Raw genomic sequence first — 24,748 nt, 5'->3', positions numbered from 1 at the left:
ACATTTGGTTGCTTTTTTCCCCCTCTATTATGAATTGTTGCTGCTTATTTGCTCAGTCGTGTCCAACTTCTTGTGACCCCATGGACTGTAGCCCACCAGGCTCCTCTGTCCATGAGATTTCCCAGGTAAGAATACTGGAGTAGGTTGCCATTTTCTTCTCCAGGGGATCTTCCCGACCCAGGGATCGAACCCACGTCTCCTGCATTGTCAGGCAGATTCTTTACTGCTAAGCCACCAAGGAAGCCCTCTACTATGAATAGGGCTATAGCAAATATCCTTGCTTTCTGATGGTATTACTTTTGTGGCCTTAGGTCCTGAAAGTGAAATTTCCAAATGACAGGCTTTGTACATTTCAGTTTTGGTGTGGTTAAATATGTCTCCACTGAAGATGGTAAATAACCCCCTCCGACCTCTTCACCGTTTAAATAAGCATATAAGAGAGCCTATTTTCCCTAACCATTTCAATGGTGCATTATTTTCTTTGTAATGTGGTTATACGTTATCAATCATGTATGTGTTCTAGAGAGAAGTTAACGTATCAGGGAAGGGCATTGTTGAATAGCTGCTAAATTTAAGTAGTTTCTAGCCTTTTGATAGGTCAGGATTTGGCATTTATCTGGGCTCTCAAGAGGTACAATATTGGAGTAACCCAAACTGTAATTCAGGTTAACTTAGGTTGGCTTACCTGTTTGATGTTTTAAAATGAACACTTAAGACATTTCAGCCATAGCTATTTCCATTTTCTTAGGCCTATTCGCTAACTGCTCTGGCCTGCTGGTGACCTTTCACCTCACTGCTGCCTACACTATCCTTGCCTTGCTCCTAACTCACTTTAAACTCACTTTAAAGTGAAGCCAAGAAAAGGAGGTGAGAACCTGGACAGCTGGGATAGATACTTGTGCTTCCATTCTTTCCTTCAATGAAAACCACCAGAGTGAGACCAACAGCCTAATACTATCGTTTTTTAGTCTTTCCAAAGATAAGGCTCTTGTCATCTCTGTTACTGGCAGGATCCAAGTTGCCATGGTCTCTGTGGCCAGTATAGAGCTATATACCCCTGTTTAAGGGGAGGTAAGTTTTCCATCCTGGTGCCAATAAAGGAATCAAGGACACAGAGTTTTGGATAGTTCTTTTGCAGGAGCCAGGGCCTACCACATCTTACATCTTTCAGACATTGGGAACCATGAATAGCATTTTCTTGTAGATTTTGCCTTTGTCTTCTGACTATCCTTTTCCTCTCCACTCTCCATGATGGGTGTCTTCATCTCTTGGCCCTGTTATTCTGGGAGATGCTGCCCTCTGCTGGTGGACTGTAGGCTACCCAGAGCAGTTTAGATAGGTCTGACCACTAGAGGAACTGACAAGGCTATACAGAGCCAGAGTCATCAAGCTCTCTAGTCTCCAGTTTCATGAACTAATCCTAAGACTTTCCTCGATGAAAATAATTCATCAATCACTGGAAAATATACAAGTACAGAGACATTCATTGTAACATTTATAGTTGAGTGTAAGTCACTCAGTCAATGTCTGACTCTTTGTGACCCTATGTACTATATAGTCCACCAAGTTCCTCTGTCCCTGGAATTCTTCAGGCAAGAATACTGGAGTGGGTTGCCATACTTTCTCCAGGGGATCTTCCCAAACCAGGGATCAAACCAGGTCTCCTGCATTGTAGGCCAGTTCTTGACTGTCTGAGGTACCAGGAAAGCCCAAACATCTGTAGTAGCAAAAGAATAAAACCTAGATGTCCAACACTTGGGATTGTAATTATAGCTGCTAAAATTGGCTGTGTAAAAAACAACATAAAAGAATGAAAATATGTATCACAAACACACACCAAGCAGAATGTACCAGTTGCAGCCATGGTACATACCTCTTAAGTAATATAATGGCTAATCGGAAGTCCTCAAGACTAGTTGTCAAAGCTAGGATAATTTCTCTTGATATTTCATTAATACAGTTAGTAAAACAGTGTGCCTAATATTTCTTTAGTATTGTTGTATATCTGTATTTTCTCCTGAAACAAATACTTGACATTTGAGTAGCCTGCTGAAAAACATTTCTGTGATGTGTGGTCCGCCTGCAGACCTGATTTCCTAGGACAATAAGGGTGGTGCCGTATGTAGCAACTGTCTAAAACAGGCACCCCAACTGTGATGGGAAGTTCCTAGGCAGCCTTTTCACCTATGGTGTCTTTATAATAGAGGAGGTCAGATAGAGTATAGATATTACTTTGTATGATTTGATGAGAGACTGACTTGCCTCCTTGGTATAGGTCTCTACCTCAAATGATGCCCACCCCCCACCCAGTAGGATGGTGACAACTACAGGTTATGATATTTCTGAGAATTTTCTTTTTAAAGAACCGTAAGGAGGGAAGGGAGCCTTTTGAGAAACCCACTTATGTTTTTTAAAACTAAGCACCTCATTTCACAACATTTGGATGAGAATAAAAAGTATTGGCTTATATATCTTGATCCTTGTTATTTAACAAGTAAATTGCTATTTTCAATAGCAGGACTAGAGTGAAGCAAATGAGATACCTATAATACAAAATTTAAGACAGCAGTCACTCTCAGGGTCATGCAAGTTCAGGATCAGCCCTATTTCTCAAATAATCGCTGTCAGACCCTGCTCAGCTCTTGGGAAGACATCATTCCTGATGTGATGTGATGGATTGTTTATTATCCTTTCTTAGTCTGAGCCTTGACCTAGAGCCTAGGGCCCCTGCACTCTGGAAGCAGCTGTCTGGTTGAGCAGATTTTGATCAACCACTTGACTTTTAGCTGTTGGTTTAGCCCAGAAGGGGTAGCCCACTAATGACAGCCTGTCTAAAATCCAGAATGAATCTTGCAAAATGACCAAGTAAGGCCTAAAATAGTCAGGTTTCTTATCTCCTTAATCATTTCCCTGTTTCTTGGCTTTTTTTATATTGAAAAATATTTGAGTTTCTTCCAGGTTTTAAAAATTGTAACTTTCCAAAAAAAAAAAATTATAACTTTCCATTGATCATCCATATATATACATCTTTGTGAACATAAGTATTTCTGTAAGATAGAGTAGTAAGGGTCTTTGGATCAAAGAGTGTGCAAAGTTTAAATGTTAATAGATACTGTAAGCTATATTCAGTCTGTGTATCAACTATCAACATGTATAAGCATACTCATTTTCTCAAGCCTTTTCGAGTGAAATATTCTCAGCATTTTAAATTTTTTTGCCAATTTGATGGATAAGAAGTAGTATATAATAGTTGTTTTAACTTGAGTTATTATTAGTGACCTTTCAGTATTTATTGACACTGAAGTCATTTTAGGACATCTTTGTTTCATCATATTAGTTCCCCATTGGAAGGTTTGCTTACCTTTTTCTTAATCCTTATTTGTAGGATTTCTTCATATTTGTAAATGTGTGTGTGTGTGTGTTTGGGTGGCTTTGCCTTTCAGAACTTATTATATAAATGTAAATACAATCATCTTTTCCTTAATGATGTCTGGGTTTCATGTTATGCTTAGACTTTCCCTCCCCTCAATAGTAAAAATATATATATATATATTCTCACTTTTTATTTTAATAATATTCTAGTTTACTTTATATATGTGATTAGTTTTTATATATCTCATGAAATTCTTATTTCATGAGCTGTCAACCCATTTTACTGCCAAAGGAAAAATAATGAAGTTTTAATTCAGAAAGATCATAAAAACAAAAACACTATGTATGCCCTTTTGGTAATGATTACTTTGGGATTATAGACTTGGGACCAGGCTGCCCTTCCTTCTCCTCTCTGCTCTGCTCCAATTGTGTTTGTCCTTTCTTAACTATCTTTTTTTAAAGTATATGTTATTTTTACTAAAAATAATAACTGTTTGACACTTCTCTTTATAAAATGTTTCCACACACATTCTGGTTGGTTCTTCAGAACACTTTTGATCTAGAACAGTAGATATAATTATCCCCATTTTATGGGTGAAGAAACTGAGATAATATAAGCAACAAGTTGCAGAGAATTTTCTGGCTCCAGTTATTCTTGCTACGGTTCTTTTTAGTTACCCAAATTCTAAGAACATCTGACTCTTAACCTGTATCGCTTGTCTGTTGTTTATCTCCTTAAAAAAGATTTATGGCTCAGTATCTGTGTGGAAATTTTTGCATCCTCCTGAAATAAACAAAAAGAGAAGAAACTCAGTATGCCTCACAAATGTTTCTTAGGTGTTTTCTGAGAGGACAGAGAGGGTTGGAAGATGGTTGGGATAACTAGAATTTAATGAAATACAGCTTTGCTGAAGCTGGAATAAACGCTCTGTTGCTGCTGGCCTTTCACAGTTTCCAGTGCCTTGCCTTTGTAGAATTCTCCATATACTCTAAACTCTAAAACATTCAGAGTTTTAAGGGAGCTGAGTGAGCCTTTCATAGACCAGGCTTTCATCTCTGATTCTGTCCGTGGCTCTCATTCCAGAACCCCAGCTACATGCCTGCCACCAGCAGCTTCTGTGGGGCCTATCCTGCTGGGTGTTGACTTTTAGATTACTGGGACTCTTATAATGAATCCTTTACTGTAAAAAGTACGCATTTTCTTTTTAACTTCTCTTTTTAGCCATTAAAATAATGGCATTGCAGTGTCTTAGCCTAGAAGTTCAGAAGATTCTTTTTATGCTGCATTTATCTTGAGAGTTCTCAGTGTTACATGATAAAGCATCTAAGTTTCCCAGTTTTGAGTTAACTTGACCAAAAGAGAGATGTTCAATGGAATTCAAGTATATTATTTTTATGCAAAATAAACTTCACCAAGACTGAGAAAACACCATTAAAAGGGCAATATCACATTTCAAATTCATAATTATATCATTAATACCAAAAGGACAAGTATTATTGTACAGAGTTGTTTTCCAGGAATATGCTCAAAAGGATTGTGTTAATGCATTTGGGTGTCTCTTGCAAAGAAGACATGGTGAATGGGCAGGCAAGCTTTGGGCAGAGTTGTAGAGGCTTGAAAAACATCCAAGAAAAAAGGGAGAATTTCAATATGAAATTTAAGTTCATTTAAGAGGGGTTATGATATTGTTACCTTTACAGTCATTTTTGTACTAAACCAAATTTACAGAGGGGACTTCTGCTTGTATTCGTGAATTTTGTCAGTCAGGGTTTTGAGGCAAAATTTATTTTTAGGATCTGCTCTCTCCAGTTATTGGACTTACCACTTTGGCTCCTCTTAACTTTATAATTCGGAGAAGGCAATGGCAACCCACTCCAGTATTCTTGCCTGGAAAATCCCATGGACGGAGGGGCCTGGTGGGCTGCAGTCGATGGGGTCGCTAGGAGTCCGACACGACTGAGCGACTTCACTTTCACTTTTCACTTTCATACATCGGAGAAGGAAATGGCAACCCACTCCAGTGTTCTTGCCTGGAGAATCCCAGGGACAGGGGCGCCTGGTGGGCTGCCGTCTCTGGGGATGCACAGAGTCAGACACGACTGAAGCAACTTAGCAGCAGCAGCAGCAGCAACTTTGTAATTGGTTTCTCATTCCCCAAAGCAATGGTCACAACCTCTCTTAGATTCTATCCTGTATGAATTCAATACAGCAGCAGCTAACCTGAGAAGACAGTCAGTGCTTTTAGGGGGATACTTGAAGGCCAGTTGTCGATGATATATATAAATACTAATCAGGAACTTCAGGAAATAAATTCAGTAATTTTGAGCATTTTCTGCTCTGGCTGGTGAAAACAATAACTATTCCTGGCTTTTTGTGAGCCCTGAAAATAATTTTCCCTGCGCCTTTTGGGTGGCTCTTTCCCTAGCTTTGGGTAGTTCCCTCACACATGTGCAATCATCTTTCCTCGGCTGAAGACTCAGGAGAACTCTCTGCAGATCTCAGTCATGCTCTCTCCATGTAGTGCTCTCTCTTCCAGCCCTCTGCCCTGGTGATTCCAGCCACCTCGCCTGGACTCCCAGCCGCAGATTGTTGGACTCCATGTGAGCTCTCAAGATGCTCACTCTAGAACCCCATCAGGCAGTTATGTGGGATGTTCACAGGTGTTTCCTTGTTTCCCCTTAGGAATCACTGTTCTTTGTTATCTCAAATCAATAGAGGAAAACCATTATTTTATATACTTTGTCCAGTTCCGTCTTCTCTAGTCAGGAAGCCAAACTAGTTCCTATCATTCCATCTTGGCCAGAGGCAGAAGTCCATTTGTAACTTTTATGTATTTTTAAATATATTTAAGTTTTCATAAAAGAGATCAAACTGATCTCTCTGCATTAACAGTAAGTTGCAAACTTTTTTACATGCCAATACTGTGAAGACTTACCTCATTTTTGGTAATAGCTACATATATCTAATGGGTTTATTAGATTATAAAATTTCTTTTCTTATTTATTTATTATGTACAGTACTACAGTGAATGTTTTCTCATCCCTGAGCAAGTATATCTGTAGGATACTTTTCTAGAATTGAAATTGCTATTAAAAAAAAGAAATAAGGCTTCCCAGGTGGTGCAGCGATAGAGTCTGCCGGCCAGTTCAGGAGACACAAGAGATGCAGATTCGATCCCTGAGTCAGCAGGATCCCCTGGAGTAGGAAATGGCAACCCACTCCAGTGTTCTTGCCTGGAAAATTCCATGGTCAGAGGAGCTTGGCGGGCAGCAAGTCCATGGGGTCACAAAGAGATTAAAAAATGATATGTGCCTTTTAAAGAATAGACTTAGTTTTGATAAATAATGCCAAAAGTGTTTTGGCAAAATGTACAAATTTATGAGTGTATGATGGAAGATGTGAAAAAAAAAAATCACCCAAACTACTTTGCATTAACACTGATAGGATACATGGAGAAACTTGCTTTCTTTATAGGATAAAGAAATTGGAATTGGGTAATTTCTAAGGATATTTCTTGGCAGGCAGATTCTTACATTGATGTGATTTGAAACAGATCTGTCTGCTAACCCAGTTAAATAACTCAGAAGAGTTTACTAATGCAAGTGTTCAGATATGACTCCTACTGCCTGTAGCCCTGATACTGTTCTTTTTGGCTAGAGTGCCACTTGAGTCCTGCAGAGATGCTAGTGTTTGGTCCAAGCACCAAGAGAAGATGCTTGGCAAATCCCAGGAAAGCATTTCCGGAAGTCTCTGGTCTCTGTGGGCCTGGGGGGTGGTCCTTTCTCAGCTTTCTGTACTGGTTTGTCCTCATACAGCTGCTTCCACGTTGAAGTCAGTGAAGGCTCTGCATAATTCACTACTTTCTCTCCAAATTAAGGTCCACTCCCTGGAATCGGGATGGACTCTTGAGAGTTAGGGACAGAAGAGAGGAGTGATCCAGTTCACCAAATGGAAGTTCTTTCTCTTTACCTGACATCTGGTTTTAATCCCTTCTTTAGATTTATTTGAAAATCTCTGAAAAAGCAAAAGTCTCTGTGATACTATTAGCTGAACAATACAGCTACACAACTCAGTTATTACTCTCTTCAGGAAGCCCTTCCAACTTTCTGTTTAGTTCATCAAATAATCAAATATATACTGGGCACTAAGAACTAAGTACATCTTGTTTTAAGATGTACTTAAAAACAAGTACATCTCTTCTGAGCACACCTTATATTTTGCCCCTCTTTTAAGACCTATGTATTTTCTTCTCCCACTGGCTTGAGCTCCTCAAGGACAGAACTTTGACTCATTTGTTTTGACTCACTCTCATCTAGCTTGGCAGAGAACAGAAATTGCTCATTGTTGACCTGCTCAGAATGCTTAATTCTCTGTCTCTACTTCTGGACAAAAGAAGGGAGAATGATCTTTTTAAAAAAATCACTTTATTGAGGTATGATTGATGTATGAAAAAATGTGTATAACTTGATGAGTTTAGAGACAAATATATACTTAGAAGGGCTTCCCAGGTGGCCCAGTGGAGAAGAGCTTACCTGCCAGTGCGGGAGACAAAGGAGATGTGAATTTGATTCCTGGATTGGGAAGATCTCCTGGAGAAGGATATGGCAACCCACTCCAGTATTCTTGCCTGGAAAATTTCATGGACAGAGGAGCCTGGAAGGCTACAGTCTATGGGATTGCAAAGAACTGGACACAACTAAACAACCAATACTTTCACACACATATACCTGTAAAACAATCCAGTTTCAGGCTGCCTTTTATTGTAATTATCTGTTTCTGTAGAGTTATGGATTCCTCGGAAGTCTAGGCCTTTTAACTTTATTTTTGATTCATCAAATACGAATCAAGTACAGTTGGCCCTGCAGATTCCACATCCATGGATTCATCCAATCATGGATTAAAAATATCAAAATTTTTTTAAATTCCAGAAAGTTCCAAAAAGCAAAACTTGAATTTGCTGCATACCAGCACCTATTTACATAGCATTTGCATTGTGTCCATATTTGGTATTGTAAGTCTCACACCCTAGTTAAGTAGTGCTCAAAATTCTCCAAGCCAGGCTTCAGCAGTACGTGAACCGTGAACTTCCAGATGTTCAAGCTGGTTTTAGAAAAGGTAGAGGAACCAGAGATCAAATTGCCAACATCCTCTAGATCATCGAAAAAGCAAGAGAGTTCCAGAAAAACATCCATTCTTTATTGACTATGCCAAAGGCTTTGACTGTGTGGATCACAATAAACTGTGGAAAATTCTGAAAGAGATGGGAATACCAGACCACCTGACCTGCCTCTTGAGAAACCTGTATGCAGGTCAGGAAGCAACAGTTAGAACTGGACATGGAACAACAGACTGGTTCCATATAGGAAAAGGAGTACGTCAAGGCTGTATATTGTCACTCTTGCTTCTTTAACTCCTATGCAGAGTACATCATGAGAAATGCTGGGCTGGAAGAAGTACAAGCTGGAATCAAGATTGCTGGGAGAAATATCAATAACCTCAGATAAGCAGATGACACCACCCTTATGGCAGAAAGTGAAGAGGAACTAAAAAGCCTCTTGATGAAAGTGAAAGAGGAGAGTGAAAAAGTTGGCTTAAAGCTCAACATTCAGAAAACTAAGATCATGGCATCTGGTCCCATCACTTCATAGGAAATAGATGGGGAAATAGTGTTAGACTTTATTTTGGGGGGCTGTAAAATCACTGCAGATGGTGATTACAGCTATGAAATTAAGACATTTACTCCTTGGAAGGAAAGTTATGACCAACCTAGATAGCATATTGAAAAGCAGAGACATTACTTTACCAACAAAGGTCCGTCTAGTCAAGGCTATGGTTTTTCCAGTGGTCATGTATGGATGTGAGAGTTGGACTGTGAAGAAAGCTGAGCGCTGAAGAATTGATGCTTTTGAACCGTGGTGTTGGAGAAGACTCTTGAGAGTCCCTTGGACTGCAAGGAAATCCAAGCAGTCCATCCTAAAGGAGATCAGTCCTGGGTGTTCATTGGAAGGACTTATGCTAAAGCTGAAACTCCAGTACTTTGGCCACCTCATGCTAAGAGTTGACTCATTAGAAAAGATTCTGATGCTGGGAGGGATTGGGGGCAGGAGGAGAAGGGGACGACAGAGGATGAGATGGCTGGATGGCATCACCGACTCAATGGACATGAGTTTGAGTAAACTCTGGGAGTTGGTGATGGACAAGGAGGCCTGGCGTGCTGTGATTCATGGGGTCGCAAAGAGTCGCACACGACTGAGTGACTGAACTGAACTGAAGTAAACTAGAGATGATTTCAAGTATTAAGGATGTACATAGGTTATGTGTAAACACTATGCCATTTTATATGAGGGCCTTGAGCATCTATGGATTTTGGTGTCTATGAAGGTCCTAGAACCAATCCCCTGTGGATACTTAGGGATGGATGACTGTACTCATTTTGTGCTAGATTCTGTAGTAGGTACCAGGAATGTAGAGATGAATCAAATTATGTCTCTGTTCTTAGAATGGTTACAGATCCATGGCAGGCAGGCATCCAACGTGATGAAACTACAGAAATTCATAGGATTAGAACCTTTAGAGCAGGTAAGAATTGGAGATTTCTTGGAAGATATATCTGAATTAGCTGAGAATTAAATAGTTCATGGAAACTAGCCAGGTAGAAGGAAAACAGTGCATGCAGAGGCACATTTGGGAAATTGCAAATAGCACTTCGTTGAGAGCATTGGGAATATGAGAAGGGAAAATGGAGAAGTTGACAAGAGGTTTGATCAGGAAGGCTCTCTTAACTTTGGGAAGGTGATTTATTCTGAAAGAAATTACAGATTTATAGATTTTAAATGGGAGTGTATGGTTTGATTTGAGTTTTAGAAAGCAGCCAGAGTAGAGAATGAATTTGGGAGGGGAGAGGTGGAAAGGACCTTCTGAAATGGCACTAGTGGTAAAGAACCTGCCTGCCCGTTCAGGAGACTTAAGAGATGAGGATTCAATCCCTAGGCCTGGAAGATCCCCTGGAGGAGAGCGCGCAGGAGGGCAGTGGAATACCCGCTCCAGTACTCTGCCTGGGAATCCCCTCTGACAGAGGAGCCTGGGGAGCTACAGTCCACATGGTTGCAAAGAGTTGGACAGGACTGAAGTGACAACACACACACACCCGCTGGAAAGAGGGCTTCCCGGGTGGCACTAGTGGTAAAAGAACCCACCTACCAGTGCAGGAGACAGACGTGGGTTCAAGCCCTGGGTTGGGAAGATCCACTGGAGGAGGGCATGGCAACCCACTCCAGTATTTTTGCCTGGAGAATCCCTTGGATAGAGGAGTCTGGCGGGCTACAGTCCATAGGGTCTCAAAGAGTTGGACACGACTGAAACAACTTTGCCTGCATGCACACGAAGTGGAAAGGTAGAAAAAAATAGCCAACAAGACAGACCTATAAGGAGGCTCTCAAAATAAGCCAGATGAGAAATAGTGATGGCCAAGAATAGGATGGTAGAGATGAAAATAAATGTATGAGTTGGGGAGGAGAAGGAGACAGCAGAGGATAAGATGGTTGACGGCATCACTGACTCAGTGGACGTGAGTTTGAGCAAACTCCCGAAGATGGTGAAGGACAGGGAAGCCTGGCGTGCTGTGGTTCATGGGATCACTAAGAGTTGGACATGACTTAGTGACTGAACAACAGCAACTTTATATTGTTATGCATACACAGAAAATACGTAAAGTAGTATGATGAATCCATGTACCCAGCCTCAACAATAATCATCCAGTGACTAATCTTATCCCATCCATGTCTTTACCTCCCTCACCTCGCCATGTTACTTTGTTTTTGTTTTTTTTTCTTTTTTTTTTTTTTTTTTTAGTATGGCTAAAACACAATTAGAAAAGGGGAAATAACAGACAAAACTGGATATAAGCACAGGCTAGACTATAAAACGCGTTGGATGATTCCAGTCATTATCCTAAGGGCAATTAGAACTTATTAGAAATTTTAAGAAGATAAGTGAGGTGATCAGATTTGTACTTGGGTAAAATCACTCTGACAACAATATGAAAAATGAAAAAAAAAAAAAACAATATGAAAAATGAGCCTGAGGAGAGCAAGTGGAAATACAGGAACACAGGTTAGGATACCTAGGTTCAGGAAGAAAACCATGGAAACTTGGCTTAGGGCACAGAAAGCAGACAGATTTAGGAGACATTTAGAATGTAGCAAAGTGCAGGCTAGGAAAAGAAGGACTCAAAGTGACTCCTATGCTTCTGCCTTGGCAAATCTGCTGAGACAGGGCACAGAGAAGTTGCTGAGTAGTAAGTTCTACCTTGAGTTACTTGCACTGTTAGTCAATACCCCAAACAACAAATAAGGATAGGAATGTTGCTAAGAGCTACCGGGGATTGTATTTCCCTGTTCAAAGCCAACCGCGGTTCACAATAAAACACAGTAACGGGTTCTAGAGGAGCACTCACGCGTTAGCGTCGGAGACTGCTCTTCCTAAACGCATTTATTTGGAGCAAGTCTCTTGTCTGACTCTCATCGCTCCGCTCAAAGATCGAGGTTACTCTAAGGATAAGAACAAACCTATTCCTCCTTCAACACTCAGTTCAGCATCACCTCTGCTACGAAATCTTGCCAGTCTCAGGTAGACTGGGGTGTTCCTTCTGCGACTTCATCGCTCGAGCGACAAACTCTAACATAAAAGCTTTCTTTTCATGTATCTGTATCCCCCGGAATGTGAACTCCTCAGGGCAGAGGCTCTTTAACCATGGTTTCCCCAAGAGCTAGTGCGGTGGCTGGCACACAGCACATACACTTCAGTAAAAAGACTTGAGTTAATGAATCGATGAACAAATGCTTCCTGGGTGCTCCCTTCCCGAGGAAAATTCCACCCCCTGGCCTCAGAGTTCTCATCCCTTCACACACACCAGACTCGCCCTAGCCCACCTGGGTCACGAACTCTGCGTTGATCTGGGACACCGTAGGGGCCACGATTTTCTTGGGCTGAGCAGGGGCCGTCATGGCAGCACTCTCTCCGCTCCAATGGAAAAGAAAGGACCGCTCCGAGCAGCGGTGAATCTGATGAACTTCCCCTAAGAGGCGATTGCGGCTGCTTGATTCTGAGATGCAAAAATTCGGCGGGGCAGAATATCCTCAAGGTTTACAGTCTCACTAGGAAGGCATACCGCCTCGCCATGTTACTTTGAAGCATTCCAAAGTATCATCTCATCCATAAGCATTCCAGTTATGTATCTCTAGAAGATTTCTTTTTTTAATCTATAGATTTCTCCTCAATCTCTTTTTCCCTTCTCTAAAGTTTACAAGGTTGGGTGATTTGTCTTGTTGAATTTACCACAACCCAGATTTTGCTGATTGGCATCCTCCTGATGTAGATGAGTGTGTTTCTCTGAAATCTATAGTACTTTTATTTTTGTAGTTGGATATAGAGGCTTGATCATCTTCAGATTCTGCTTTCCGGGCAAGATACTGAGTTCTTCAATCAGAAGATATGTATCTCTTGTTTTCTCTTTTTGTTATGTTAGTAGCTGTTGATGATCAGTATCTAGGACCCATTATTTCATAGTAGCATTCTAATTCCAGTATTTCTTGTTCACTTATTAGCTGGAATGTTTCTACAAAGAGAAATTTTTCCATTGCTGTTGATTACCCTATGCTGTATCTCATTTAGGAAAAGCAGGGTAAATACTTGATTCTTTACCTTTTTAGTATTTAATAATTTTCAAAAGGTTGTGTTAGTTCCCTGGCATCCTTCAATGGTGACAGTGTTCAGTTAATTTTAGTTATTCTTTTTAAACGATATTCAGATTGTTTCATGTTTGGTTAGAGTGGCTGATTTAGTAGCTTTTGAGGAGACAGGAATGATAGGTTTTGAATGTAAGTGGGGTAAAAGGGAGAAAGGAGTCAGAGTTCCAGGTTTTGGCTTGGGTTGTTGAGGCTGTACACACTGAAACTGAGAAAGAGGAGCAGGTTTCAAAGGGCAGACATATTTGGACATATCTGAGGTGCATATGATCGATGCATCTTGGAGATGCCCAGAAGGCAGTTGGATAATAAGATGTGAGGCTCAGAGGAGCAGTCCATGAGTCCAGGACCCAGGATAGAGCTCAATTGCTATGTGGAATTGACTCATTTGATTATGTGTGTTATATCTTATTTGATAGAAATCAGTCCCTCTGCCAGCTGAAACGACACTGTACCCCAAAGTAAGATTATTAAGCCCTGTTGCCTTCTCTTTTCTGTGTGCTTATCTTTAGAGAGTCAGGTTCAATCTCTAGTAGAGCAGAAAGGACAGAACTGGTTGTAGGGAGGATTGCCACTTGTCCGGTTTACAACCGGTCCTTTTGGTTTTCAGATTTATTACAACCAGTCCCTCAATTAGAGGAGAGCTCTGTGTATGGGTAGAATTTACTGGAGTTGGAATTGAGGCTGGGTGAACTGGTTTTGGCTTTGCAGGAATAGCCTAGGGCAATCTATTGTGAATATTTGTATTCCTGAAGGATTTTATTTCCCTCTCCCATGTTCCTGCTTTCTGAAGCGACTCCTTTCCTTCCTTTCTCTAATCAACAAAATATTCATTGAGCACCTGCTTTGTGTCACGCACTGGGTATACAATGGTGAACAAGAATAAGGGGCACAGTCCCTGCCTTTATATAGCTTGGAATCTAGGAGATACATATATATATTACATATGTTAATCAGAAGATCATTAGCAACATATCCTTCCATACTAATACAGGAACTCAGTAAATAGGACATATTGGCCAGAAATCTTTTCTTACCAGTGCTGGATCTTCTTTATTGGAAGATAAGGTGTCAAGTTTACAAATGAGAAAACATATTTAAAACAAAAGGCCTGACACATAAGGACTTTGAAATGGAGTTTTAGGGGGAAAAAAAAAAAGCTCCTTTGAAGAAAGATGGAAGAGGTAGAAAATGTGAAAATGAAAGTAGACTGTGAATGCACTCTTAAGTTTCATTAAAAACAAAAAAGCTGCACGCCACCTGCTCACCTACACAATATACATACCAAAAGCCTTCTAATTGCCTGCTATGTGATACATGCTAAATGCAAGACTGTGCTCTGAAATTACCAAAGCTTTACTCTTTGGGGTTATATTCAGACTAATAATGAAGATACTGAGTTGGCCAAGAAGTTCGTGTTTTTCTGAAATATCTTACAGAAAAATCTGAACAAACTTCTTGGCCAACCCCATAGAACTGTGAAGTAAAAACAGTAGGTAGTTTGTATTATCATGATATATTTTAGGGATCCAGTCATGTGCGACTCTTTGCAATCCCATGGACTGTAGCCTACCAGGCTCCTCCATCCATGGAATTTTCCAGGCAAGAGTACTGGAGTGGGTTGCCATTTCCTTCTCCAGGGGATCTTCCTGACCCGGGGATCGAACCCAGGTCTCTGGCATTGCAGGCAGAAATGCTTTATCCTGTGAGCCACCAGGGAAGCCCCAGGGATCCAGGCAGCATGGCAACAGAGTGTGGTTTGACTCTGTCTGATTTGAGGGCTAGGAGGATGGAGTGTTAGAATACCTCACAGTGGCGCTGATATTTAAATTGAGTCCAGAAAGATGAGTTATTGCTAGTGGAAGCTATAAGAAAGTAGCAAGGGGAGTTATTCCAGGCAAATGTTATAGCTTAGCATATTTGCACTACAAGTGGCTTAGTATGGCAGGAGTGATGGGTATTTGTAGGAAGTAGTGGTAAATGAAGCTGGAGAGATCAGCAGGGGCTAGATGGTAAAGGGCATTGGGATTGTGGATTTTTATGTTACAGGGAGCCTGGGAGCCGTTGACTAGTCACAGCTCATGCTACAGTTTTTATCTTGCATACCTTTGTCCACAGTCCTCACTTACACAGAAGTGAGTTACTCGTAGGCAGAAAACTCTTCCTGTGTCATCTGACCATTTTTTTCATCCAGTCAGACAAATACATGGATAGACAAATGAAACAACAACTTGAAGTCAGGGCCTAGGCCAGAGTCTATCCAGAAACTACTGGGTTTCAAGTGGTCTTCCTTTTTAGGGGTACCAAAGAAGAAAGGCTGTCTGGCCATTTGCCCAGCCCCTAAGTCTTGCTTTTTACCTCTGTGATCTTTTTTACTTCATTTGTACATGTTGCTTAACAGCAGTTTGAGTTGTTGCTATATTCAGAGCTGCAGTATTTTATTTGCATTAAACTCTAGGCTTAATTATGAAGAAGGTAGGCAGAGGTTCCATATGGGTTGAATAAGTCGCAACTAGTTTAGGCTTCTCAAGAGACAGAATAGTTGGCTGTGTTTATGCTTATATGTTGTATATCTGTTTCTTTTCTTTTTTTTTTTTCAAAGGGACTGATTTAGTCATACTATGATCTATGATACTTTAAAAATTTATGTACAAGATCCTGACTGGAGAATTACGGAGATTTTTTAAAGGAGGGCTCACTCTTTCCCGGTCTTCAGTTTGTGGGTGGAAAACTGATCTAATTAAAAACTCGACTCATATTTAAATTTACTTGATTGTTTCAAAAATGTCTTTTTACAATCGATTTTTTCAAATCACAAAGTACTTACGAGGTGCATACATTGCATTTGCTTATACTTATAAGGCTGTTCTTTTTTTAAAATTGCCCTTGATTTTTTAAAAAATATTACCAGGGCTTCTTTGCTTCTTGTAGACTTTCTCTAGTGGCAGCGAGGGAGGGCTCCTCTCTAGGTGCAGTGCGTGGGCTTCTCACTGTGGTGGCTTCTCGTGTTGTGGAGCACAGGCTCTAGGCACTCAGGCTCAGTAGTTGTGGCCACATGGGTTTAGTTGTCCCGAGGCATGTGGAATCTTTCTGGACCAGGGATCAAACCCATGTCCTCTGCATTGACAGGCAGATTATTAACCACTGGACCACCTGGGAAGTCCAAGATTATTCTTACACCCTGCAGTCTTTTTTTCTAGCCATTCATGTTACTCTTCTTCATATAGGTTTAGTTCCTGATTTTGTATCATAAGCATTAAAAAGTCTTTTGTGATTCTTTTTCCTTCAAGTCCTGAAATACCTTTCCTGCCTGTCTACATGTTGAACACCAAGGTTCAGCTCCCTCTCTGTGGCATACCACTCCAATCTAATCAATTTTCCTTCATCCATTTCCCTGATACATAGATCTAAGGTAAGAATCTCATAACATTCATTTCTGTCAGTTCAGTCAGCATAGTGCCTAGTTCATAGGAGACACTCAATGAATGTTTGTAGGATTGGATGAAAACCCTTAGTCCTTAGTTTCTAAAATATTTTTAGTTTGTGGCTCTGGATTATTTTTTGTTTTTTTTTCCCCTGAACTATGGACTCCTCTTTCCAACTCCAGGAATAGATGGCAAAAGTAGAAATCATATTTAAGTATGTTCTTGGTTACTCCTGTTGTTTTCCTGAACTTGAGAGCTTTGCTTGTTAGTCTCAGTTAGTATGGTCTTCATTTGGCTGTGTTTCATTATTCATGTTTAGTTGAATTAAACTCCTGTCCTTGCCATAAGAAATGTCTGCAATCAAGCATCTGACAGATGAAAACTAGAGACCTTGGGCTTTTGTTTTTTTGTGTGGTTTTTCAAGTTTAAAAAGAAATTAATATATTTTCTGCGTAATTCTGTTTTTCTGAAATGGATAGAGATATTCTAACTAGTCCCTCTCTATCAGTACTTACATGGCTTTCACTTTGCATCAGACTATCATTGAAACTTCTTGAAGGCAAATAAGGCTGAGATGATTCCAGTGGTTGTGTAGTCACTAGAATTGCTATCTTTTGTTTTACTTTGAAGGACTGAACATAATACATCTTGATTACCCCCTTTAGCTTAGAAATCTGCCATCTTCTTTGAAAGTTGCCATTTGAATAAACAAACATGAAAATAATGTTGAATAGTGGCATCTAAAAAGAGGCTTTGTTGTTTTCTTTCCAAGATACGTGGCATTATGGAGGAAATGAGGGACCTAGGATATTTGGATTTCTTCTCAAGTGGTCTGATGACTTGCTTTTTTCCTTTTCCTGGGCCTCAGTTTCCCCATCTTTAAAATGAAATTGAACCAGTTTCTTGCAAGGTTAACTGAGGTTCTGCTGTTCATAATTTGAACTCAGCTTTTGAATTCTGTTAGATATGCAGAATGCAAATATTGCAGGTGTTGGTTGGATGTAGAATTTTTTTCTACATTACAAAGCTAGTATTAGCAAGTAGAAAATGTTGCTGATTTCTTACTCTTTTCTCTCCTTCCCACTGATAAATTCCATGAATCCTTTTAATCTATTTAAATGATTTTTCTTGACTATAGTTGTTTTAACAATCTTGGGAGCTCGAGTTTAGATTTAAGGTTTGTCTTTTGCATTTGCATGGTGACTAAGGTGCATGTTCATATTCTCTGCCTTTTCCTCCCAGTAGAACTTAAAAAGGGCTCTCAAAAAACTTGTGGGACTGAAGATATTGAAGAAATATGACTCTGTATCTAAAGATAAAACTTACCTGCCTTAAACTATGTTAAAGATTTGTTCATCAAGGATTAGTACTGAGACCCACTACCGCGTTCAGTCCCTGGGTCAGGAAGATCCCCTGGAGAAGGAAATGGCAACCCATTCCAGTGTTCTTGCCTGGAGCATTTCATGGACAGAGGAACCTGGTGGGCTACAATCCATGGGGTGGCTAAGATTCAGACGTGACTGAGTGACTAACTTTCACACCCTTTAAAATCAAGAATGCTGCTTCAGTCCTGATATTAGTAGGTTAACCAATAGCTCCCCATTTTATATTTTCCTCCAAAGGTTGTTGCAGTAAAGCAGAGGTTCACTACACTTAATCTCTTGTTTGAGTGAGAATAGGAATGGGAAAGCTGGTTGATGTGTTTTTGTTGGAGTGAGGTGCATGATGGCAGTGGCAGAAAATTTATTTTTAGGCAGACAAATTATAACGTTTTCTCCTCTAAATCATTGGTCACTTTCCCTTTAGGCCCTACACTGTAGGGTGACTTAGTGTTCTCTCTCTTGGTTGGGAAATCCCTCTAGTGATAGTGGTAGCAATATTTGCCAGTGACATATTCCACTCCCACCCCCAAAAAAGTCTCCTTTTTTATGGAATACTGCTATAAACTGTGCCTAGCCTTTAAGTTATTTCCAAGGCTGGGAGATTATAGGATGAAACACTGCAAAGTTAAAAAGCATTTGAGGGTGGGGAGATTTGGGAGAATAGCATTGAAACATGTATAATATCATGTATGAAACGAGTCGCCAGTCCAGGTTCGATGCATGGTACTGGATGCTTGGGGTTGGTGCACTGGGACGACCCAGAGGGAGGGGAGGGGAGGGAGGAGGGAGGAGGGTTCAGGATGGGGAACGCGGGTATACCTCTGGTGGATTCATTTCGATATTTGGCAAAACTAATACAATATTGTAAGTTTAAAAATAAAATAAAATTAAAAAAAAAAAAAGCATTTATCCCTGGCAACTGGTCTCTCTTTGATCATCCCACCTTCTCAGTGGAACTTGCCCTGATGTTGTGTTCTGATATCTGAATGGATAGCTGAATGTTTGACATCATGTGTCATTAGCATATGGCTCTGATTTGCCAGCCTCTGCAGATCTGTGGCAGTGTTTGAGCAAGTATCCACACACCTGGTATGATGTGCTCTGCCATGTGTTACTGGTATGGTTCACAAATCAAGGAGGCATAGCATAATGATTGCTTAATGTCTTAGGAGTTTTACAGGAATGAAGCAAGAAGCTTACTTTCAAGATTTACACTCTTGACTAGGAATGGGGGATGAAATTTCTAACCTTTACTTTCCAAAAGGATTTTGCAGACCTAGTTCCCTCTCTCCACATTATTTCAAACTAGTGTGTATAGCCACAGCATGAAAGTTAAGGGCCGGAGTTAAAGTGAACCCTGCAAATAACTCAGAGCTTCACATTTTAATTTTCTCAGAAGAATTTGCCATGTCATTGTTTATTATAATGACAAAAAGCAGGGGATGCCACTCCTACCCCTCCCAACACATGCGTAACACGGAGTCTTTGTTTTTCTTTTTCTTCTCCCAAAGGTTCTAACTCTAAACTTTTAATTCAAATTACAAAAGAATATAACATAAAATAGCTCTTAAAAGAAAGGATTAAAAAACCCCTATGTGGCGGATTCATTTTGATATTTGGCAAAACTAATACAATTATGTAAAGTTTAAAAATAAAATAAAATTAAAAAAAAAACAAAAAAACCCTACATACTGGAACTCTCTTAAATGAAAACAAAGTCCTTCTAGAGTACTGCCTTTTAAGTTAAGAATCTCAGCTTTAAAAAAGACGGGAGGAGTATTTCCTACTAAATGTTTCCATAATAGTTTTCAGAGACATGGTAGGCAGTATTGTTAACTAAAGAAAATAAGTCTATCAGTTCCACTTAGATAACCTTTGGTAATAAACGAACTCCGTACACGTTGTGACCTTAGCGCCTGAACTTTCTAATCACATGACTGGCTTGTAAACTGACCTGTGAGGATGACTGTTGTAGTTCGGGCTAAGAGAGAGAAATTGGCCAAGTGTCGGAAGAGTGGTCATCAGGCTGGACTTGTCTTGTAATCTCCTTTTCTTCATGGCTGCAATAGAACTTCCCAACAGACTCCGAGAAGCATGAAATGGAGACATGGGAAGGTAAGGGAGCGGACTGTTTCCGTCTGAGCTCAAATCTAAGGTTTAGAAATTTTCTTTGAAGGTTTAGAGCAGATAGTAGCCTTGAGGGAACAGAGAGGCAGTCCAGTTCTTTTTTGTGTGTGTCTTGGCAGAATTCAGCCAACAAGTTTTATGTAAATAGCAACTGACTGTAAATGTTTTGAAATAAGAGAAAAACAAGAGAGAACTGTACTAAATTGGTTATTGTGATTGATGTTTTTTTTTTTTTAATGAGCAGAAGAAAGGAAAGAAAAAATGGATTGAAATTAAGTAACTTGAAAAAAATCTTAACTTCATTTTACATCACAGTTCTTAGGTAAAGTTTACATTTAAAAAAATTGTTCTGTTTACTTCTTGACAGACTTTGTTTATATTTTAAATTCCCTAATCCAGTTCACCATCTGCCAAAGCCTTATTTAGTACTGTTAATTATAGATAGTATTGGGGTCTTGAGGCCTTGATAAGGCAACCTCATTTCCTTTGGGGGAACTTAGATACTTTACGGTATAAGACTAAGCCATTGCTAATTTCTTTTTAAGTGGACTGATTTTAAAATGGATATATTCTCGCTCTCTGTCTCTCAATCCCTCTTGCTGTCTCTCATTAATAGCAAGTAGTGTTGAATTTGTATGTTTGGAATAGGCTCTTGTGTGAGAAACCCCAGTGTGCCAAAACTTTATTATTTGAGCCAGAAAAGACATAGACAGCTAAAGAAACAGCTAGAAAATGAATCTTAGTATTAAAGATTTGCTGTATTTGTTCGCTGTGTTTATACAGAGCCTAAGACTTTACCAAAAGTTTGGTTTCTCATATGCATTACTGAGTTATAGCCAAAAGAGTTTCAGATTCTTTGAGGCACTGGTATATTTCTAGGAATGACATTCATCTATGAAATGCTTTCTTAGCAAAGCTTCCCACCCCCTTGCAGCATGCCTAACATCTGCCATAGGCAGCTTTGCAGTTTAATTCTTACTCTGAGGATGCCCACTCTGGAGAAATGGGAACTTATCTCACAGCAAAATTCTTCTTTATAGTAATACTTTATTGTCATGCTCCCTTATAAATTCTCCCCCAACACTTTACCAGCATTGCTTCATTGGTTTTTATTATAAGTTGGAGGAAACAATAAAGTTTACAGAAATTATCAATTACATGCATGATCTGATATTTTTTATCTTGAACAACTTCCTCTCTTTCCCCCAGTAGGCACAGAAATTCTTTGTTAAACTAATCTGGATATACTAGCTTTTCCAGAAGGGAGTAGTTTACGAAGATTTGCTTTCAATCCTTGGAGTAGCTTAGGGGTAAGTAGAGATACCAGAGCAATAGTTATATGAGTTTGGAGGGAATAGGTCTGAAGGATTTGGATATTTTTCTACCAGTTTGAATCTGTTAGCAGTATGTAGTCCACCCATTCTGAAAGAGAAAAAATGTTTGAACAGAAAGTTCTCCCTCAGTTCTTAATTAAATATTGAAACTTCAATTTTTCTTAGCTGTTCATTGGCAGAAAATAACTATGGTACTAAAACAAGAACTTTTATAAAACAAGTGAATTTTTAAAATGTCACCTGAATCATCCATACAAAATTCTAATAAGGTATAATGAATTAACCCTACTGAAGGAGGTCTTTGAAAGCTTAAAAAGCAAAAAGAAATCAGTGAAAATGCTACTGTAAAAAAAGCATTGCCTGGTTTTAGATATTGGGCCCTTGTCCATTTAAATTAACCTTTGTCACAGCTGGGCATACAAATGTTTTGTTTTAGTTCACAGAGGGTTAACTCTATTCAAGCTTTCACTGTGGCAGGCCTGATCTGTGGAGTCATACAATCTGGTCTTTCAGCCCTGCCAGTCGCTAGGCAGGAAGTCTTATTTCTTAAGCTATCTTTCAGAATGGGGGGTTGGGATTTGGAGAAAGGTGGGTGGGGGAAGGGCCTTGGAGCATCTGTAAGGATCAATAACAGAGAGCAAGCCGCAGAGAGGCCATTGTGCACACTTCAAGATAGATGTAGCCCTTTTGCACGGCCCCTGCCTGGCAAGACAGACACCTAAAACCAAAACAATGCCACTGAATGAATTCCCTGTGAAAATAAGATTGCTGTTTAAAAGAGGAAAAGTACTTGAGTGCCCTTTTAATGTTGGGAATATTCTCATTCCTCAACTTGCTGGGATCAGGCAACCCCCACTAGAAATAACTCCAAATTGATTTTTAAATGCCTTTTGTCCGTATGCTAATACTGTATTGAATTGGAGAGGGTGATCATTTTGGTCTTAGTCACGTGCATCAAAGCTTTGAGTAAGTAGTCTTTTTTTCTCTCTCTTTTTTTCTTTTTTATTCTAACGTTTGTTTTACCTTCTTGATATTGGAGACATCATTAAAAGAATTTAAAAAAAAATTTGGCTAGGATTTGAATAACACATGTGTGGAATCCTGCTCCCCTCCCCAACAGCTGGTATTGGCTCTTGAAACTTCAATTGAGCTAAACAGATGCTCTTAAGTGTTATTTTGAGATCATTTAAACCAGATTTGTAGGCACGAAATCTACTAAAATCATAGGTCTTATTTTAAAATACACTGAAGTTGTGATATGCTACATCCTAATGCACATTATATGGATGTTAAACAGAAATACCTGAAATACTTGGGAAAGTGAGCAAATTCTGCCAATGAAGTTATGATTTTAAAAGCACTACCAAGTTTGTTCTTTTACTTCAGCCCACATTTTCATTTTTCGAATTCCCATTTTTCAGGCCCAACTGTAACATTCCTGTTTTACTGTATCCTTTTTCAGAGGACCAAGACAGTAATTCAGTAGGTATTTTTATGATGCAAATTCTTTATGGCAGTTGGAAAGGGTAATGGAGTCTTTGCTGCTTCTCTTCTGCTAAACTCCCAAATTATTGTTGACAACTGATGGTAACGACTGTGGAAAATGGAATCATAAAGAACTTCTAATGTCCTTCTTCCAGTTAAAAATCTCCCAGGAATAAATACATAAGCTAACTGGGGGTCCATAATGTGACTTGCAGATACACAAATGCAGTAAGGGGAGAGAGAAGACCTGTATTGAAAAGAGCCCCAAGTTTAATTTATTTTATGCTTCTTTAATTGAGACCTGACATATTCTCCTGGACAGTTTTGAGGCTTGAGAGAATATATCAACACTTCAAAAGATCATTCGGGTGTTTTTAACACATCTCTAACCTGTACACCTTTTCTGGGGGAAATGATATATGAAAAGAAAATTTTAATCATCACAAAAACATTGTTTTTGCCTTTCTGATGCATTGTAATTCTGAATCGCAGAAGGGATCAATTCTTTTAATGGGTATTTTACAGAGAAATACAAATATTACTAACAAAATCTGGAAGTTCAGTTACATTTACTTTGTATTAAAATGGGGTATGAAACCTACCATGACCCTTTGAACAATGTGGTCTTTAATGTGCTTTAGGGGGAGGGCCTAGTGAAGGAAAAGCCATAAAAGTCTTCAGGGTTCAAGATGAGGTTGGGATTTTAGGCCATCGCTTTTGTCATTTTCACACACAAACATCACTGCAATCATGTTTGATTTAGCATCCTTAATACAATGAGGTGGGAGAACAAAAGGATATCTTGAGGCACAAGTATGAAAGCCAAACATTCTCCCTTCCCCCCAAATTTTTTCAGATCATTCTTTTTGTGTCCTCTGCTACTGAGTCTCTCTAAGCCAAGAAAATTAGTCCATTTATAAGAATCTTCTTTTTGCATGCCTCAGTGGTTTGCTTAGGCATTTGAAAAACAAGCTGTTTCTCAGATATTTTTTAGTTACATTAAAAGTCATGTCTCAAAGACTTGGTTAAAAACACCATAATTAGGAAAAATGCATCTACTCATATTTCAAGGTTGAGGGTTTGGGGGGGGCGTTCTCAATGCACAGCTGTTTTACATATTTTGAAAAGCCTGATAGATGTAAAGGTCATTGCTAACTCTAACAGGGTCTTGATGCTCACACTGTGATCCAAGGACCTTGCATTAATTAGGATGAGAAGCATGGAAGGTCAGGAGTCAACTGACTGGTGGGCCTTGGTGAATTGTCGTTGGGGCCAATCAGAATTCGTATAAGATTTTTAGCCGTTGAAACCAAACCAAAACAAAAACAAAAAACTAAAGAACAAAAAACCTGCTGTTGCTTCCATGGCCTCTGAGCAGATCCCTTGGCCTGAATGGTAAGGGCTTGTCCTGTGCTGCCCAGATGGCTCATAAAAACTTGACTGCGTCCATTGGTTTGCTACAGACTTCCCAGTGTTGGGTTAAGAACCTCAGCAGCCTGCTCTGTCACTTGGCCAAGTCACTTGACCTCTGTGAGCCTCCATTTCCTCATATGTACAACAGTGGATGGTAATACCAATCTCCACAGGGTTGTTACAGGAATTGAATAAGAGAACCTCTGTCACAGTGCCCAACACATGCTTAACATGCCTTGACATTGAAATGAGTTTTAAATAGTAGTGAATTTAGGGAGATTAGAAAGGAGAGGATTCTTGGGTGAGGCTATGGCTGGTGCTGTTTATATTCTAGTCAGAAAAGTCCTCAGGGAGTGCCTCCATTCAGTAGGGAGCAATCAGGGGAGGAACCTTTGGAAATTGGAAAATTCTGTACAACCAGTGAGACAAGCTACTGAGTTTTCTCCTGCATCCAGCTGCTGTG

The 24,748-nt window shown here is 39.7% G+C and overlaps 1 protein-coding gene across 3 annotated transcripts in view; it reads left to right on the top strand.

The window, feature by feature from the left end:
• NR6A1 (nuclear receptor subfamily 6 group A member 1) overlaps positions 1 to 24,748 on the top strand; it is a 226,530-nt gene that overhangs the window by 138,800 nt on the left and 62,982 nt on the right. The window contains exon 1 of one of the 3 annotated variants that reach the window (XM_027556242.1): positions 19,631 to 20,041. The exons of the other annotated variants lie outside the window; for them this stretch is intronic. Coding sequence (XP_027412043.1) covers positions 20,026 to 20,041 — 16 coding nt within the window. The 5' untranslated portion in view covers positions 19,631 to 20,025. Of the gene's footprint in view, positions 1 to 19,630; positions 20,042 to 24,748 lie in introns of those variants that run through there. 3 annotated transcript variants of the gene reach the window in all.

The sequence above is a fragment of the Bos indicus x Bos taurus genome, chromosome 11 (assembly GCF_003369695.1).
Source record: "Bos indicus x Bos taurus breed Angus x Brahman F1 hybrid chromosome 11, Bos_hybrid_MaternalHap_v2.0, whole genome shotgun sequence".
In the NCBI taxonomy this organism is placed as follows: domain Eukaryota; kingdom Metazoa; phylum Chordata; class Mammalia; order Artiodactyla; family Bovidae; genus Bos; species Bos indicus x Bos taurus.
This window is presented reverse-complemented; position numbering and strand designations above follow the sequence as displayed.